The sequence below is a fragment of the Chrysemys picta genome, chromosome 2, assembly GCF_011386835.1.
Source record: "Chrysemys picta bellii isolate R12L10 chromosome 2, ASM1138683v2, whole genome shotgun sequence".
Lineage (NCBI taxonomy): Eukaryota > Metazoa > Chordata > Testudines > Emydidae > Chrysemys > Chrysemys picta.
Window position 1 is genome coordinate 70,683,774 of NC_088792.1, and position 20,237 is coordinate 70,704,010.

At 41.0% G+C, this 20,237-nt stretch overlaps 1 protein-coding gene across 2 annotated transcripts in view; it reads left to right on the plus strand.

The window, feature by feature from the left end:
• The window catches only part of KCNH8 (potassium voltage-gated channel subfamily H member 8), a 356,652-nt gene that overhangs the window by 240,297 nt on the left and 96,118 nt on the right, over positions 1-20,237 (plus strand). For both annotated transcript variants that reach the window (XM_008170570.3, XM_065583465.1), the window contains one exon: positions 1,229-1,436. In XM_008170570.3, coding sequence (XP_008168792.2) covers positions 1,229-1,436 — 208 coding nt within the window. The remainder of the gene's footprint in view (positions 1-1,228; positions 1,437-20,237) is intronic.

Sequence of the window (20,237 nt, forward strand, 5' to 3'; positions counted from 1 at the left end):
CAGAAGGCCTGGAATATCCTCTGGGTTTGGCAGGAGATTTAAAAGCTTGAGTCAAATTTTCACAATTCCTGGAAGTTATTTGGTTTCTGCATCCATTGAAAAATATAAAATCAGATTAATTCACATTGCATTCTCTGAAGCAAGAAGCTGTATCATGTGGAAATAGTACAAGGACCTTCTCTGAGGCATAATCCCTTATGGAGCTCTCCTTTGCAATGGAGCAATAACTCCTCCCATCACTGCTGTCTTTCCCAACACAATAGTGTGCTTGAATGACATATCAGAGCTTGTAATGTTCTCTCTGGTCTCTGTCCTGCAAAGTATCTGTAGCGTGCTCTTGCTTCCAATGCATAAACTACATGCCATGTTTTTATCTAATATCCACCTTGGGAGAAACCGCTCATCCCCTTTTTATCCAGGCTTTAGTTACTGAGTCATTTTTATCCCACATGCAGGTCCGGCTCCAGGCACCAGCATAGCAAGCAGATGCCTGGGGCGGCCAATGAAGAGGGGGGCGGCACGTCCAGCAGTTTGGCGGCAATTCGGCTGCGGGACCGCCACTCCCTCTGGGAGCAAAGGACCTCCCGCCAAATTGCTGCCATAGAATGAAGGGGTGCTAGAGCTGCTGCCGAATTGCCGCCGATCACGATTGCGATCGCGGCTTTTTTTTTTTTTTTTTCCCCTTCCTGCTTGGGGCGGCAAAAATGCTAGAGCTGGCCCTGCCCACATGTAACGCTATTGACTTTGGCCCAGTGGGGTTTTTTTAATCATGCCGTTTGGCTCTTTGTTAGCAGTAATCGAACATTATTACAAAAATGGGGCAGTTTGTTTCTTCATGTTGGAGCCATGTGAAATTTGGTTAGTTTAGCTCATTTTGTTTTTTGGTTGAGGGGTTTGCCTAAATGCAATACTTAAGTGAAACCCGAGGCCTCGTGCTGCACACAAAGCAAGGCCAAAGATTGAGGCCATCTGTGTTTTGAAATCAGTTTGGCTGCAGTCAAATAAACAAAATATATATACAAACACACTCAGTTTTAAAAAAATTGTACTGGCTTAGCCACTGTTTGAACTCAACGCATGCACTGAGTAACCAAGTTGTGTGTGCATGTGGCAAGGAAATTTCATAGAACTTGGGTGGGGGGAAGAGGACTTCCTTCCACTAAACCACAACTTTGTCTAGTTTATTTCACCAGTGCTGAAAATTCTTTTGCTTCATCTATTTTCCTAGGTGTCCCTTGTCCACCTCCTAAAGACTGTCCGATTGCTGCGTCTTTTACGTCTTCTTCAGAAGCTGGATCGTTATTCCCAGCACAGCACAATTGTCCTCACACTTCTTATGTCTATGTTTGCATTGCTTGCTCACTGGATGGCATGCATTTGGTATGTCATTGGAAAAAAAGAGATGGAAGAGAATAATCCCGTTACTTGGGATGTAGGTAAGAGTCTGTTTTTTACCATATATAAATCACCCAGTGTTTCCTTTCTTGTTGTTAAAGTTTATAATACTGTAGGCTATAAAAGCTAACACTACATAGTATATTTTATCAACCAACGCATATTTAATACATGTAAATATTTAAAATTAATTGCCTGATGATTAAGGGATAGGTAATCCCACTGAAATTTGACCCAAAGTGTCCATTCCTCAACCCCACATTTGTTTACCTACAACGTGAACATGATTTATATATAAAACAAGATTTTGCATATTTGCTCCTAAGAGGCGAAGTTCTTTTGAGTTTACCTAATTGTAAATTTTTATCTACCTACCTCCAACACAAGACTGTCATTCCTTTAACTGTCTCCTTTTCTTTTTAAAACATAGTGTGTACTTTAATATGTTTTCCATGTATGATGTTTTAAATAATCTATTTTGTTTGTTTTTTCTAGTAATGTTTATTTAAGCACTTTATTATTTTTCTCGAAGTGCATTAAACCAGTGGCAAGGGTTTGTTGCCCAAATCATGTGTCTGATGATGGTATTTAAAACATTCATTAAAAGAGAGACAGTATATGGACAATAACATTTATAGGTATTGGCCCATGTTCATCCCTATGATAATGACATTGAAATCAGTGAGTCACCAGGGATTAATTTGGCCCAGTTTCTGTCATTTAAAGCTGTTCTCTTTCCTGATCTGAAAATGTGAACTCTACTAGCACACAAAAAGTTACAGGAGAGAATGTGAGGAACTAACCATTTCATCACTAGGGTTGGGGAAATGCTTTGTGCTTAAATTTGGACCCATTTGAGGTCAAGCATTTGCAAGTTTGGTGCATATTTCATTATTTTTGAGTTCCTGTTTCACTTGGAATTGAGAAGATATCCAATTTAAAAAAAAGGATTAAACTGGAGCACAGAGTAGGAAGAGTGAAAAACAAAGACTGTGACAAATGAGCAGGGAGGAAGAGTCAATAGAAAAATTCTGATGAAAAGATAAATACCATGTACCGGCTTCCCTTTAGTTAGATTTTTTTTGTCAAAAAAATTGGAGAATGAGGAGGTGAGAAAAGATTTTAAATTATAAATGGTGGTGGAAGGTCTGAAATTCAAACTACTTCACTGAATCCTGCAAACCAAAACAGTAGCTCAGGAGGTTTGCAAACCATGGAAAGCCAGGAGAGGCTTCCAGTTCTTAGTAGCTTCACAATGTAATCAGTAGACCCTGGACTGGCTTCTTTTTTAAAATTCTCCAGTGAAAGGCCTTGTTTGTTTGGGAAGGGTGTGGAATGGGGAGAAGAATATGTCAATGAGGAAGGTCTGTACTTTTCAGGTTAAACCTAAGGGCCAGTTTCCTCAACTGGTTATCCTGTGTTTCTTCTGAGTGATGTTCAAGACTTCTGGAGCTTTTAAAGTTGTATTGGATGGGAACTCCTCCTTCCTTCCCCCCACCCTAGATTATATTTACCTAGTTATAAGGGTTTGCATCTATGAACTGGGAGATTAATTGACTGTTGTATGTGAGTATGAAGGGGTTTGGTAGTTATTGGGTATTACTGCAACTACATCACTCTTTAAGGCAGTAACTATCACCCTGCAGCTTTCAATGTCATTCTAACTTCACTCTGAATGAGGAACAAAGAAGAATTTCTTCTGCCTTTTTCTTTGCTGGCCAACTATGAGTCACCTCTTTTTTTCACTTCCTTGGTTTTTTTCTTCCTAGTTGAATTTTCCTTTGACCTTACATAAAACCCTTTGTTCTTGTCTAGGTGAATAGAAAGAGGGGAGGACAATGGTAAAATTGGTTGGGTCTTGTAAACCCTGTTGTTTTATTTGTTCTGTAAAATACAAAAGGGCTGAATAGAAGCGTGTGAGTATTTTAGATGTGTTTTTGTTGTTTGTAAGAAAGGCCTGTTGCCTACTCGACACAATAATCATATCTGATAGAGGGATATAGGACTCATTCCCTTTCAAATGCCTGCTCAGGAAAATGTTTGGTGAGGGAAGTATACAAACAGCAGGGACTAAGTGTACAGAAAAGTTGGCTCTAGCTAAAACATCAGGTCCTTTTCTTGTCTCCTTGCATGTCTCTCCCCCCCACCCTTCTTTAAAAGTTGCTGCAAGAGGAATGGCTGATGGGAAAACTAGTGAGAAGGTTAAAAATGCCTGACCTTGAACTAACTGAGGAAGTTGGAGGGAGAAGGTCAGGGAGAGGATCACCTAATCACCGTACCTCTCCAGCTTACCATGAAGCTACCAAAATCCTGTCTGATTCTCTGTCATGCTTGTCTATTGTTCATGTTTTCTTCCTCTTTGTCATGAATTTGTTTGTAAAAAACGGCTACTGGGGCTGGCTAACGAGCTCCTCACAAAGTGCAGTGCAGAAACCTCACAAAGCTGTAGCAGAAGACCGGGAGATACAAAGAGAGCCCACTGTGTTTGAATTGGCCACACATTCACAGCAGGAAAAAAAAAAAAAAGGGAAAAAAGTCATGCTCAACAGGCATATTAAACAGCTTTCCAAGGACATTATCAGTGGGTTTAGGCTCTAAAAGTTAGTTTATTCAAACACACTTAGCACTGTCTCAGTTACCAGGCAAACTGCCTTCTGATTCCCAATGAGTGCACCCCCCCTACAGTCTCAGGCCATGGGCCATCACTTCATATCAATTATGTGATTCTCCCACTCTGACTGGGTCCTAGGTGGCAGTGTCCAGGTACTAACCACAATTGCCTCAGCCGGCCTGACTAAAGGTATATCTACACTTATGGCGGTATGTGCAATACACAGACTGCACGCCCCAACTAGCGCTGTTATAAATAGACTGTGAGGCACAACTTAGGTGAGTAGAGTGCCCTATGCTCCAGAACCCGCAGGGTATATACTCCATACGGCTCTCTACACACCCAAGCAGTCCCTCCCATGTCTACGCCGTTGCAGTGTAGTGTCCTGCTGTGTCCTGCAGCGAAGAGCTGCTGGAGCCTTTCACTGCAGTGTGTAGCAATACACCACAGTGACAATTGTGGATGCAGCCTGTGGCACGTACCTACATGTGTAGCGTCTGTTGTCTACACGCAGCCATAAGTATAGGCATAACTTTAGGCTCAGCCCCTGCAGTTCTGTGCTCTCTGGGGGCAATGACCATGGTAATTAGAGACCAAACAGCCTCCTTAAAGTAAAATAGCATTTATTTAGAACAGAAGCATTTCTAGAAAATGTATCATAAAAACAATATAGCCCACTACACATGTGTCTGGCTTACCAGGTGTTTAACCATCTTCCATGTGGGGACAGGAAGAACTAGCTTCCTATAAACTGTCCCACAGAGCCTCTTTCTGTCAGCTTGTCTCCCTGTCAAAGCTCACTGATGCTCCCTGGACAGCTCCCGGTGACTCACCACCCTTTGCAGGGATCAAGACAACTTTTTAATTCTTTATAACCCTTTTGATCTCTAGACTCCCAGCCTGACAAAAGAGCCGTGTCACTTCCCCCTAGAGACTGGAAGGATGCCACTGTCTTTTAAGTGTGTGCTTCGGTGTTCCTATTTGGGAAGCTATTTTGTTGTCTTCCTGTATAGACCCCATTGAATTCAAGTATTAGAGGCTGCCCTTTTTAGAGCTAGTGGGCCTGGGGCTAGCCAGCTCTGTTCTAGGCGGAGTGCCATTAAGGACCGGTATTTGGGCCTGGTAGAGGTGATAATCAGACCCAGCAGGGAAGAGGTCAGGTGATACCTATAAAGGTTGAACTGAGGAGGCTTTCTGTAGGAAGCAGGTTGGCTCTGGGAGTGGGGCGGGAGGGGGAGATTTTCAGGCAGACAGCCTCTATGGGGACTGAGGAAGAGCTGCCAGAGGCATGTAAACTCTGGCAAGGAAGCCCTGGATCAGGGGAATTGTGCAGCTGTTGAATTAATGTTGAACTATTTATTTTGGGGATTTTTCTGAAGATTGCCAGCACCACCAGTAAATGAAGCCCAGAGGGGAAAAGGCCTGATCCAGACTCTGGGCATAGAGACAGTTCAGTAGCTTACACAGACACATAATAAACATTCCATTACCCCCTCACAGACCAGGTCACGTACAGCGTTCAGAACATTATTACATATCAGCTTCACATCTGTCACGAGCAGCATTGCCAAGCTTCTCTCCATATGTTATATGTAATAATTTAGTATAAGGGTTTTTAAAAGGAAAACTATTTAAAGTATTAGAATCGTTGGAAAACAATGGGCTCAGACTCAAACAAGGACTAAGTCACCTTCCATAAAATGTACATCAAATCTCTACCTGAACATATCCATGCTCCATATATTAGAACAGTGGGCTATATTCTGCCCTCAGCCAGATTTCTGTAACCACATTGGGTTTTTTCGCATGCAAGTTATTTGCTGCTAAGACAGGATGCTAGATTTTGAGCTCCCTGTGAAATCTGATTAGTGCTAATGTGGCAATGTAGTGCGTTAGCGGTGGTCCTCCCGCTCTGGCTCAGTGGGAAGCTGCCTTGCCTCACTTCATCAATGGACATCGCCCACAGTCAGGAAATTTGTTCAGGGCTCTGCTATCAATGGCTCTGGCTGTAGTCAGGGCAGTGCAGCAAAAGAGTCTCTGGACCCAGACCTTCAGGCAGGGCGGGGCAACAAACAGTCTGGCTCTGGCCTGTTATCAGGACAGAGAAGCAAAGGGTCAGGCATCCTAGCTCCGGCAGATGGCTGACAAATGCGGGCCTTTTGGCCTAGAGATGGGAGGCTACCAACCCAGAGGTGGGATGGCAGGGGGTAGGTGGACCTGGGCCCACCCGACTCCACTGGACCCCAGGCCAGGGCCCTAACAGTGGTGGAGTGTTCCACCACTGGGTCAGTGGGGAATCCAGCTGCAACACGCTAACTGCAGGTTAGGCAGCGATGCAGCCAGACTGAGGTCAGCTACCCCTGGGCCACTTCCTACCCTCCTCTCAGGTTGTACTGGATCCATTGAGTGTCCTCCGACTCCTCAGGATTGGTAGCCAGTGGCCGTCCCAGCGACTCCTCAATGTCTCGGTCTGCTGGCGACTCCAGCCACTCTGGCCAGTCCTCAGCTTGGCGGAGCTCCCCTTCGGTCTCCAGGCTCGGAAGTGGGCAGAAGGTGTCTGTTTCCTCTGACGGCTACAGCCCAACTGAGCTCCAGGACTCGCCCTTTATACTTCCTGTCCCACCTCTTGACTTTGGGTGGGAGGGGCAAGCATTGCCTGGCTCTGCCCACCTGGGTTTAGAGAGTGGTCCCTCCCCCTGCGGCTCAGTGGTAGGCGCTCCACTTGACTACAGACAGTATAAAGCTGATTCAAGCAGACTAAAATTACCCATAATGCAAGGGAATCCACAAGTGTTGTAAAAGCAATGCATCCAGCCCTATGCCACCCCATCTCCCCAGATAAGGGACGTATGTGGAGGAGGTGGAAAGAGTTTGGCTGGAGCTCTGCAGCACACCGGCAATCTCCAGATGCAACTTGGAGCCATAACCTAGAACAATCTTGAGGCTGCTTTACCTGACACCTGGGGCCACACTTGCCCCTGGAAGCCCCAAGGATTGGGAGAGGATAAAGATGTCATAGAGACACCTTCTTCCTGAGAGTACAACTGAGCTGAACCGAAGGACTGGAACCACAGAGTGTCTCAAACAGCAATACAGTATGAATTTCCGTTCATGTTTGTGTAGCCTCTTATTTATGTCATTGAGTTACCCTGTGAATAGTCCCAGGGTAATTATTATAAGCATGATAGAGTTGGGTCCATGGTAAACAGGACTCACTAGTGAAGCAGAGTTTGTCTTGTTAATTTATACATCTGCATCATATTTTACCTCAAAACATGCTGGGATTTAAATACAATCAAGGAGAACACTCTCTAAGTAGGATACAACTTAGCATAAGTTATGAGTCGCAAGAGCAGGTCCGTAGTAATGAGGAGCTTCTCCTCCTGTTTTATAAAGGATGAGAGTCCACATTTATTTAGAGCCCAATTCTGACACTTGCTCATATTAGCTAATACCTTACTCCATTAAGAGTTCCCCTGATTTCAATAGCACTACTTGCTAGTTAAGGTACTGCTTAATGCAGGTAAGGGTGGCAGAACCTGGCCCTTCGTTTTTGTACCTAATCTGCCAATCGCATTTTACCATTACCATTTTATTCGATACAATTAAAACCACAACTAGACACTCAGTTCTTAAAGATGGCTGTGATCCAAAGCCCACTGAAGGCAATGAAAATCTTTCTATGGACTCTAGTGGGCTTTGGATCAGGCCCTAAGCCAGTATTTTGAGAAAGATGTACAGTATATATATCTTTATTCTGCTGTTTGTTTACAAAAGAACATGTCTCCTCCCTAGAAGCAGGTTTTTTCTTCTCCAGTTAGCTGTGGTAGCAAGTGCCTTGTAGCTGAAAAGCCCCTCTGGATTCATGGTATTGCATCTAGCAGCTGAAAGAAAAAGATGGCTTTGGTTGGAGGAGGGACAAAAATTAGTGATTCTTTGTTTTTATACATAGACGTGTTTTATCAGATCATGTTTCTTTTATCAACTTCCTTACCATGTTTAGTGTTTCCTCAGAAAGCTTTCAACACAGAATAAAGACTGAGGTTTTGATGATGCTCTAAAATTTTTAGGCTGTAATATTGTAACTATTACTTAGGACCTAGTTGTGCTAACAGATATACATCATAACCCTGATCCCATACCATTGAGGTCAGTGGGACATGCATGGGGCCCATGTATCTGTTTCTTTGGCTAATTTAAACAAACCAGGTACTTAATTTGCATTTGGATTAGGGAGAGGGGAATGATAAAGTGCTTCCAATGAAAATACGCAAAGCAGAAAAGTGTGTGCGCTGTGTTCTTATTAAGCCAAATCATGAAGTTCTTCCTCAGTTCTTTGCCCTTATTCAGGCAAAGTTCCCATTGCAAAGAATTTAAAATAATAAATTCAAGAATTTTGCCATTCGGTTATGAGAAGAAAAAGGAGTTGATTTTTCATGAGGGGGTAGGCTGTGGTTCCTGTCTGCAGACAGGGGAGCAATTATAGGAGTAGACTGACCTCTGTTGTCTTCAGTGTGAGTAACTATCTACCAATGTGAGTAAGATAGGCACAGTCTGGCCCTAAGATTACTTATTCAGCTCTAGTATTAATGAGGTTTTTACTGATTGACATAGAAATTATTGAAATCATAGAAATTTAGGACTGGAAGGGACTCGTGATAGATCATCTAGTCCAGTCTCCTGCACTGAGGCAGGACTAAGTATTATCTAGACCAGTGGTGCCCAACTTTATTACACAGGAAGGCCACATAAACCTGAGCGCAACCTTGTGTGTGCCAAATGGATTCCATGTATTTTAATAAGATTTAAAGTCACCTGTATTGATTTATATTTTAAGTTCAGCTTGTTTCTATGTACAGTCTTGTCTATTTACACACTTTTGTAAATGACAATGATATAAACATGACAAAATGCTAACGAATCAGCTGTTAGTATATTGTGTTGAAGCAGGCTGTGGACCTTCTGAAATGCTCTGATGGGCCATGTATGGCCCACAGATCATAGGATGGGCACTCTTGATCTAGACCATCCCTGACAGGTGTTTGTCTGACCAGTTCTTAAAAACCTCCAATGATGGAGATTCCACAAACTCTCTAGGTAACTTGTTCCTGTTCTTAACTACCATTACAGTTAGGAAGTTTTTTCCTAATGTCTAACTTAAATTTCTCTTGCTTCAATTTCAGCCCATTACTGCTTGTCCTGTCCTCAGTGGTTAAGGAGAACAATTTATCACCTTCCTCTTTATAACAACCTTTTACGTACTTGAAGACTATCATCGTGTCCCCTCTCAGTCTTCTCTTCTCCAGACTAAACAAACTCAATTTTTTCAATCTTTCCATGTAGGTCAAGTTTTCTAGACCTTTAATCATGATGTTTCTCTTCTTTTGACTTTCTCCAATTTGTCCACATCTTCCCAAAGTGTGGTGCCCAGTACTCCAGTTGAGGCCTTATCAGTGCTGAGTAAAGTGAAGAATTACTTTTAGTGTCTTGCTTACAACACTCCTGCCAATATATCCCAGAATGATGTTCGTTTGCAACAGCATTGTATTGTTGACGCACTTCATTTATAATCCACTGTAAACCCTCAGATCCTTTTCTGCAGTATTCCTTCCTAGGCAGTCCTTTCCCATTTTGTGTTTGTGCAATTTGATTATTCCTTCCTGAGTGTAGTACTTTGAGATTGCCCTTATTGAATTTCATCCTATACATTTCAGACTATTTCTCCAGTTTGTCACAATCATTTTGAATTCTAATCCTATCCTCCAAAACCCTTGCTATCCCTCCCAGCTTGATGTCATCTGCAAACTTTATAAGTGCACTCTCTGTGCCGTTTTCCAAATCGTTTATGTAGATACTGAATAGAACCGGACCAGGACAGATCCCTGCGGGATCCCACTCAATATGGGATATGAGAAAGTGATACAACCTGAGCCTTCTTGTCTAGGACTTGAGACCCTCACCTGAGCAAGTCTTGCAGCCTTCACCAGACAAGAAAGCAGTTGTTCTTTAGTCATTGTGCAGTTTGACTTTATTGCCTGATAAAGCATAGCTACTGGGCTGATCATTTACAGTTCAATCAGCACTTGAGATAGTGTTATGTTCCTTTTTCCTCTTTTGATTCCTTGCTACTTAAATCCCTTGCATTTTCCTTTTGTATTGTTTCCATCATTCAGTCCCTTTGGTGAGGCAGCCATCTCCGTGAGACATGGCATGATTTTCTGCACAAATAAGTTTTTCAGTTAGCTAGCACAGAATAGAGGCTCTCATTCTGATCTCACTTACACCAGTGTGATTTCACTGACTTCACTGGCATTGCTTCTCATTTCCACAGGTTTAACTGAAATCAGAATAAGGCACAGAGCCTTTATTGCCTGCTTTGAATTAGTCCATGCTGAGTTAGCACCCTTCATGTTCTTACCAGCTATCAGAAGTGCCTTTTAGACCTGGCTGTACAAGAAACAGACAGTACTGAAAATGTTTCTTGTTGCTAAATGCATTCACCCTATGAGAACTGTATGATCTGTTGAAACTGGACTACCGTGAATATACAGTGAGCAGATTAGTAGGCAGCCAAAAGTCAGGATGCTGCTTCTCTTAGATAGTCAAAGCTGTCAAGTATAATTTATGTAACAGTCTTGAGCAGTTCTCCCTCCGTCAGCCATAACTTCAGCAACAACTTTTTATTAGCTCACCTACAGTAACACTTATAATACTGTAGTCATGGATGATTTATTATCAGCACCAACTTAGAACACCTATATTTAAATGGAAAAAATGTCAAATTTGCCTCCTTTGGAAAGGATTCAAAAAACCTCTTTCATTCAAACTTATTTAATTATTCACGCTTCTTTCAAGAAATTATCTTTATTCTCTTTTCTGATTTATACTGGATAAGTAGTTTTTGTTACTTTTGTGACGATTATGTTTGACTCCGTAACAGTAAAGCTCTGGAAGGTTTTGGACTATTCTATTTGCGCTTATGTTACAAGGTTGCAGTATAAAACTCTCCATGCTGAACTTGTTCTGTGCATAGTTTGTCTAAATTCTGTCAGTATTTCTGAAGTCAGCTGTGGAGCTGGAATATTCATCATGATAATTATCAAATATCATATCCAGAGTTTAGTGGCTTAGCTAGGTTTTTAATGCTTGGAAGGTTTTCCCAGGCTGATGCAAAGAAACTTGAGGCATTCATCATTCTTTTCATTATTTCTTTTGCGGTTACCAACAATCTTGTCAGAAGCTCTGGGGATGTGTTTTGAAGCTATCCTTGTGAGCAGGCTCTTGAGTCACTTGCACACCTATCTAGGATAAACTCACGTTACACTTCTTTCGGAGGAAAGGCTATTTTTTAGGTGTTTGCAAAACCGGAGATATACAAAGCTGCTAGTTTTTCACTTTTATGTTGAGTTTTAGCATATTAATTAAAATCTCCTAGTAATCTGAGAGATGACACAGCAGGCTCAGTGGTATGATAAAAGCCAAGTTAGAAAAACAGCAGTACTGTTACTCTCGGTACATGACCAAAGAAATGTGGAAGCTGGGATGGTAACAATTAATACTTAACATTCCTTACACCTTCACTGTGTTGTACAAATCTTAATTAATCCTCACAACATTGTATAATGAAGTAAATAACATACTTCTCAATGTATGTAACAAAACTGAAGCAGAGAAGTTAAATGGCTTGCCAGAGACCACAGTGGGGAGCATGTACCAGAGCTCAGATTAGATCTCAGGATTTGATGGCGCCTATGCTCATCCTTACGTAGTGCCCTAATGAATAACTATTAATTATTATTCCTGCTGATTATTCCTGCTGTGTTTCTGTACAGACTTAGGCCCTGATCCTGCTGTTGGTTACTTATTAAAATTATTTTCTGTAAGTGACATTAGCAGTATTGCCAACTCCAAGCATTTGAAAAGCATGAGCCAGTCCCCCATCATGAAATTTTTAAAATACAGTTCTTGGGGGGGGGGGAGGGTGTTCATGTTTTCAAGCTTTTCTTAACAACTATGAAGACTAGAAGCTTACTTTTTAAGAAAGAAAGAAAATACTGAAGCTGTCATGGAATCATAGGGCTCCAGGAACTAGGGCTTTAAGAAAAATACCAACTGTTACAAGACTTGTGATAAAATCAAGATAGTTGACAAAACTGCACTTGTTCGACTCTGATCCTGTATAGACAGACCCTTACACCCAAGTCCCATAGACATGGGATCTGCCCTCACGGATCTAATTGCAGGATCAGGGCCTATACAAAAAATTAGTTTTAATTTAGTTTTAGTAAGTATCCAATGTATGAAGTAAGTGTGTGTGTGATTGATATATATATATCAATAATATAAATAATATAATGCTTAGGCTAGATTATGACCAACTCTTACCCTGAGTATGAGGCCATGCATAGCTACGTCCTCCTAGGAGAAGCCCTAGGAAGAAATTGTGATTGAGTCACAGTCCTATCCTGATCCCCATCCTTGCTCCCATGAGGAAGTAAATTACTGCTGCCCTGAAAAGACTGCAACTTACTGCCTCCATCACATTGGCAGGCATGATGGGGAGGCAAAGCCAAGGCTCCACTCACTCCCTGCCCTATCATGATCATTTTACTCTGAGCAGGAATAGCAGCTATGGGAAGCTTGCTCTCCCTAACCCTGTGCGCTGTCACAATCCAGGCAGACCACACAGGGCATTGTGAGGGGTTTTACGCCGAATGCTGTCCTGTCTGACCACATAAGTGTAAGTGACAATCTTGCCTTTGATTTGGTTGGTTATAGAAGTGAACACACACCAAACTAAGCCTGATGTTGATGAAATGTCGCACATGTGGGTCAGTCATTCTTCTAGTTTTGCAGCTTCAAGTTTTTTTTTATATTTTTTTCTCTTAAGTCTCGATATATTTTTGATCACATTTATAGAACTAAATGGGTTCTCTCCTGTGCCAACAAGAGCAACTCTGAATGCTCAAGACTCTCCACCCATAACTGTGTATTCTAGTTAAGATTTGGGGCCAAATCCTGGGCTGTGGGACCCACTGGGCTTGGGCAGGGTGTGAGTCGGTGCAGAATTTGGCAACTCAGTTTAAATCATGGTGTAGCTATAGTTTTATGGTAACGTCTGTAAACTTCTCTTCATACCAGTGTGATTCTGGACTGAATGATTTCTAAAAAGGGGGGAAGCACAATCAACCTAAAACAAAGTTACTGAAGGAGTACTTCAGCCATTTCAAAGTGGGATATCTTGAAAAGCTTCCTCATTGGAAGAGGTCAGCTCTTTAAATGCTCAGGTTAAACAAGCCACAATTAGAGCTGACTTGACCGCCTCATGCACACACACATGCTAATTAGAGTTGGCATGTGTAGGATTATGACTCCTAGCAGGAGAAGAACTACACTCTTGACTAAATATACAGTATGTCATTCACTAGCCATTGTCAGAACTTTAGCTCAGTCTGATCTCTGCCTCTGAATTCTTAATTTAAATCTCTGCTCTAGTGCATTCATTGTATTTAATTTTAAATTCACCATTATCTTACCAGTGACGACAATATCTGTTATGTTGAAGTTGCAGTCCTTTCTAATTTTTGTGAAGCATCTTTAAGAAGAGGAATAAAAGATATAATTATATCTCACTGAGCAGTGGCTTCTTCAATTGAAGAAAATGTATCAAGGCTCTCTAGTGACTTGGGGTGATCCCATTAAAGTTCCTTTGTTGTGTGGGATGTACATACATCTGCTTGCTTGTCTATTTCTGATGTCTAGGAAAAGAAAAGGATGAGTTCATCTGACTGCAAATTCTTTTCCAAATTAATGTATGAAAGAAACACTTGCCAATTCCAATTCTTGTGAAATTTTTGGGACTCCAGTTGCTTACAAATTTAACCAACCAGTTCAGATTATCCTCTTCAGTTTTATAGCAAATTGATTAACCCCCGTATAATGGTATGTGAATAGTTGGTGGTACTTAAATGGTTAGAATGAAAGACAATCATCTCAAAACTTAACCAATCACAAATCATTCTTAAACTTTGTAAGCTTTTGGCAACACCCATCTCCTCAATATTTTTAAGTTTTATTTAGTGGGTTTCAAAAATGTTGGGGGGAATAAAAGAAAGTATCATAATACCATGATAAAGGCTAATTTTAAGACATTTCTGAGACGATTGGAACAGGAAGTGCTGGAAATTTCATGAAAACATCTATTCTGGAGAATTTTCCAGCACAGCTATCAAACAAAGGAAGTTTGGGCAATCATCATCTGAACTTGATCTCCAATCCTGTTGAGTTTCTCCCATCATAAATAGTTAGTATTTCAATATATTGCATATTGTGCACCTGATGCATTGACTGGAATACATTGTTAATTCAGGAAAAATCCACCCTCCATTCCCAGTCTTTCAATCATTGAAATCAGTGCCATGGTAAGTAATATTTTATTTTTTTCCACTCAGTCAGTTGCTTTGAAATGTTGTCAGATGTCAGATCTGGATTATCAAATCATTTTTGCAAAGAAAAGTTCTAACACAAAACATGAAAAAATTGAGAAAATTAATTTCTGTTGATATTTCTTCCAAATATCTGTCTAAAAACATAGGGCTTGATTCTGCCACACTTACTCAGGTTGAGAAGTGCTTACTCAGGTTGAGAAATACTAGCTCATATGAATAATCCCATTGAAGTTGACTGGACTACACTTTTTAGTAAGTACTACAAGGGAGGGGAAGTTCCTCTGATTCTTTCATCAAAATCCATCCTCTATTTATTTTTACAGAATCTATCACTTGTGTGCCACGCTGCTAGAATTCACACACAAAAATCTTAATACAACAAATGGATTTTTACATATGCAGATCCACTCACCAGTGTGTGCAGCTGCTAGTATATAGGTGAGTTCTGAATGCACAAAGCTCCATGTTCACAAATGCGGGCCATGTTGAGGCCCACTTTGGATCCAAGTTTCTGCTTTCCTTGTATCTGACATATCCTACTCATAAAAGATTTTAAAAAATCATCATCATTCTCAAAGTACTGCTACAAATGAAAAATAATCAGGAATTTTCCATCATTTTTTTTTGACAGATAATTCAGTTTCCGCAAAATCAAAAATTTCTGTGGGAAAATTTTAATTTTGCTGAAATTTTTTGAATCTCCATTGGGAAAATTGAAATGAAATATTTCACTGTGGGTGGGATTGTCCTGAATCAAAATATTTCCATTTGTTGAACCCAGTAGAAACATTTGATTTTGGGTGAGTTCATTATTAAGCTGTGAAAGTTTGAACTGCCCTGGTCCATCATGAGAGTTAAAGTTCAAGTGTCTCATGCTCCAATTCTCCTTTTTCTCCTGTATGGGCCATCTGGCTGGACTATATCTCTCATTATGCATCATGGTCTCCTCTCTGGTTGAACCACTGCAATGAATCATGGGAGTTCCATGATTGAGCTACATCCTCTGAGATCCAGTCCACCCAGGGAGCCCAGCCCCTAGAGGAGAACGGGGACATGAAGCATCTGAATTACAGTTCCCATGAGGCACCACAGTGGTTCAAATGGACAGAGTTCAGTGTTAAACCAAGCTGAATTGTTACAACATTTCCAAATCAAAAAATTGTGGAGCTTTCCATTATGCAATATATATATAGATATTGATGTTTTGACTTTTCATCCCAATTCAAAATGAAAACACATGTTGAAATGTCGGCATTTCCTATGGGATGGAAATTCCAGTTTTGGACCAGCTATATTGCATACATTACACTAAATGTTTTTCTTCACATGTAGTGCTATAAAAAAATGCTTATCCCAAAAGTAAAATGAGCAAGTATTCTACTTTTTGCTGTTCCCTCTTAAGTCTGAAAAATTATAGGGTTTTGTGCTAATGAAAAGCAGTTTTCACAGCTGAAAAATGTTTCTTCCTAGTTGTGAAAAGGGCCTTTTGTCCAAGGGTTAAAACTATTGTAGGCAAAACTTGGACCATGTTGGCCTTTTTGACCCAGGCTAAATCTGTTTAATACGATCATACTTTGGATGACAACTGTTGAAGCTGCACCACCAGTTTCTTAAGCAAATTTTAATGCACTTTACTGCTCTCATCTGGGCAGACAATTCAGATACTGAAATGTTAACACTCCAATAGTCCAGCAGGGAGTAAAAGCATGCAAGATAAGTAAAAATAGGACTTGGAAGAAATGAAGACAAGTGAAGCCACCTTGGATAGTTTTCCTTTTAAATTTTATTTTAGCTAGGCCTATACATTTTTAACAGACTCAAGGCAGCTGTGATTTCTGCTCTGTGTAGGGAGGATATATATACCTAATGTTAACCAAAGCTATTTTATTTTGGGGAAATGTTGTAAAAGAAAAAATACAGAGTTCTAGTGAGATATAGTGTGATCTATAGATACAGTCTGTAAAATTTCAAAATTGTTAATTCACTTTCCAGAGCTCAATGAATCATTCAAGCTTAGGTTGAGAGTAGAAAGATCAGTCCTGCCAATGCAGAAGGCCTGAGAGAAAAGTGTTCAGCCTTTTTATGTAGTTGCTAACATTTTTTTGTCGAAGAAATCATGGTACCTGGATGTAGTCCTTGTCTTTGGTGATATGCATCACAATTAAAAATCATGTGTGATGTGCACTGCAGATGACTTGCATATTTGTCTGTTCATTCCTCAAAGCAATCCCTGTTGACATCAGTGGGAATACCTTGTCTGGAGCAATTGCTGCACAGGAAATAGAGATCCTCAGTGCAAACTGGAGTGAAGAATTAAGAACATAAGAATGGCCATACTGGGTCAGACCAATGGTCCATCTAGCCCATTATCGTGTCTTCCGATAGTGGTTTGTGCCAGATACCTCAGAAGGAGTGAACAGAACAAGGCAATTTATCAAGTGATCCATCCCCTGTCATCCAGGCCCATCTTCAGAGGTTTAGGAACACCCAGAGCATGGGGCTGCATCCATGGCCATCTTTGCTAATAGCCATTGATGATCTCATCCTCCATGAACTTATCTAATTATTTTTTGAACCCAATTACACTTTTGGCTTTCACAACATCCCTGGAAATGGTTTCCACAGGTTCTCACTGTACATTGTGTGGGCGAAGAAGGACTTATATTTGTTTTAAACCTGCTGCACATTAATTTAATTGGGTAACCCCGGGTTCTTGTGTAATATGAAGGCGTAAATAACACTTTCCTATTGACTTCCTCCACACTAGTAATGATTTTATAGACCTCTATCAGATCTCCCCTCAGTTGTCTCTTTTCCAGCTGAAGAGTCCCAGTATTTTTTTTTTAATTTCTCCTCATATGGAAGATGTTCCATACCCCTAATAATTTTTTGTTGTCCTTCTCTATACTTTTCCAATTCTAATGTAGCTTTTTTGTGATGGGGGAACCAAAACTGTATGCATTATTCAAGGTGTAGGAGTACCATGGATTTATATAGTGACATTATGATATTTCCTGTCTTATCTATCCCTTTCCTAATGGCTCCTAACATTGTTAGCTCTTTTGACTCCCATTGCACATTTAGCAGATGTTTTCAGAGAACTATCCTCAATTATTCCAAAATCTTTCATCACTTTCATCTGTCATTTTGGTGCCCAGTCACTCAGCTTTGTGAAATCTCTTTGTAATTCTTCACAGTCAGCTTTGGACTTGACTATCTTGAGTAATTTTGTATCGTCTGCAAACGTTGAAATCTCACCGTTGAGCCATTTTTCCAGATTACGTATGAATATGTTGAACAGCACTGGTCCCGTCACAGATATTTGCAGAGCCCTCACCATTTATTTGTCTCCACTGTGAAAACTGACCATTTATTCCTACCCTATTTCCTGTCTTTTAACCAGCTATTGATCTTTGAGAGGACCTTCTGTTTTATCCCATGACTCCTTACTTTGCTTAAGACCCTTTGGTTTGGGACTTTGTCAAAGGCTTTCTGAAAGTCCAAGTACACAATATTGACTAGAACACCCTTGTCCACATACTTGTTGACTCCCTTAAAGAATTCTAATAGATTTGTGAGGGATGATTTCCCTTTACAAAAGCTGTGTTGACTTTTCCCCAATATATCGTATTCATCTATGTGTCTGACAATTCTGTTCTTTAGTATACTTTCAACCCATTTGCCTGGTATTCAGGGGTGAAAGTAAGTCCAGTGACTTACCTGTACGCTGGGGCCAGCTCTGGCCCTGAGAAGGGGCAGAGCCTAGGGTGGAAGGGGCGTGGCTGAGGGAGTCAGAGCCAGCCCCAGCCCACCCTGTAAGGTAAGTGCCCCCCCCCCCCACTGGAGTAGCAGCAGCAGCCCGGGCCTCCTGGGGCTATTTATAGGGCCCGGGGCTCCCCTGCTTATACCACCACGGCCTTTTAAATAGCTGCCGGAGCCCTGGAGTAGTGGCTGTGGGGCTCCGGCAGCTATTTAAAGGGCCGGGGAAGAAGCAACAGGAGCCCCAGTCTTTTTAAATAGCCCCCAGAGCCCCGCAGCCCTACCCCAGGGCTCCAGAAGTGGGGCTCTGGTGGCAATTTAAAGGGCCTCGGGCTTTAAATCGCCCCCTGGGGAAGCCGGGCTGCCCCGATATGGGAAACTGGCTCTTACCGGTACGCCATACCAGTAAGTACTGGCTTACTTTCACCTCTGCTGGTACTGATGTTAGGCTTACTGGCCTGCAATTGCCAGGACTGTCTCTGCTGGAGCCTTTTTTTAAAAATCAGCATCACATTAGCTATCCTGCAGTCATCTGGTATAGAGGCTGACTTAAGCAATCGGTTACATACCACGGTTAATAGTTCTGCAATTTAATATTTTAGTTCTTTCAGAACTCTTGAGTAAATACCATCTGGTCTTGGTAACTTATCTGTTTAATTTATAAATTTGTTCCTAAACGTCCTCTATTGACACCTCTATCTGGGACAGATCCTCAGATTTGTTACCTAAAAAGAATGGCTCAGGTGTGGGAATTTCTCTCACATCCTCTGCATGAAGATCAATGCAAAGAATTCATTTAGCTTCTCTGCAATGGCCTTATCTTCCTTAAATGCTCCTTTAGCCTCTCGATCATCCAATGGCCCCAGCGATCATTTGACAGACTTCCTGCTTCTGATGTACTTAAAGGTTTTTCCTGTTAGTTTTTGTATATTTTGCTATTTGCTCTTCAGATTCTTTTTTTGGCCTGTTTAATTTTACACTTTACTTTTACACTTGACTTGCCAGTGTGTGCTACTTTCTGTTTTCCTCAGTAGGGTCTGATTTCCAGTTTTTAAAAAATGTCTTTGCCTCTAACCGCCTCTTTTACTCTGTTTAGTCATGATGGCATTTTCTTTTTTGTCCTGTTACTTTTTTTTTTTTTTTTTTTTTTTGAGGTATACATCTAGTTGGAGCCTCTATTGTGGTGTTTTTAAAAACAGTTTGCAGGCATTTCACCCTTGTGACTGTTCCTTTTTAATTTCTATTTCATTAGCCTTCTCTTTTTTTGTGTAGTTCTTTTTGAAGTTAAATGTTACTGTGGTGGGTTTCTTTGGTATTTCCCCCCCATAGGATGTTCAATTTAATTATATTATGGTCACTATTACCAAGTGTTTCAGCTATATTCACCTCTTAGATCAGATCCTGTGCACCACTTAGGACTAAATCATGAATCGGCTCTCCCCTTGTGGATTCCAGAACTAGCTGCTCTAAGAAGCAGTCGTTAATGGTGTCTAGAAATTTTATCTCTGCATCCCATCCTGAGGTGACATGCTCCCAGTCAATATGGGGCTAGTTGAATTCCCCCATTATTGTTGGGTTTTCTGCCTTTGTAGCCTCTCTAATCTCCCTGAGCATTTTACAATCACGGTTACCATCCTGGTCAGGTAGTCGATTCCTACTGCTATGTACTTACTATTCAATAATGGAATTTCTATCCATAGAGATAGAAACTGAACATATTCTTTTAATAAATCCTCCCCTAAGGGATGTATCTGTCAAGGGATTGTGCTCCTCCATATCTCCATATTACCCCTCCTCCCCAGCCCTTAATTTAAAAACTCCTCTACAACCTTTTTTAATTTTACAAGCTAGCAATCTGGTTATGTTTTGGATTAGGTGGAGTCCATCCTTGCTGTATAGGCTTCACCTTTCCCAAAAGGTTCCCCAGTTCCTAATAAATTTAAATCCCTCCTCCAAACACCATTGTCTCATTTATGTGTTGATATCCTGTGGTTCTGCCTGTCTAACTGGCAAAATACATTTTG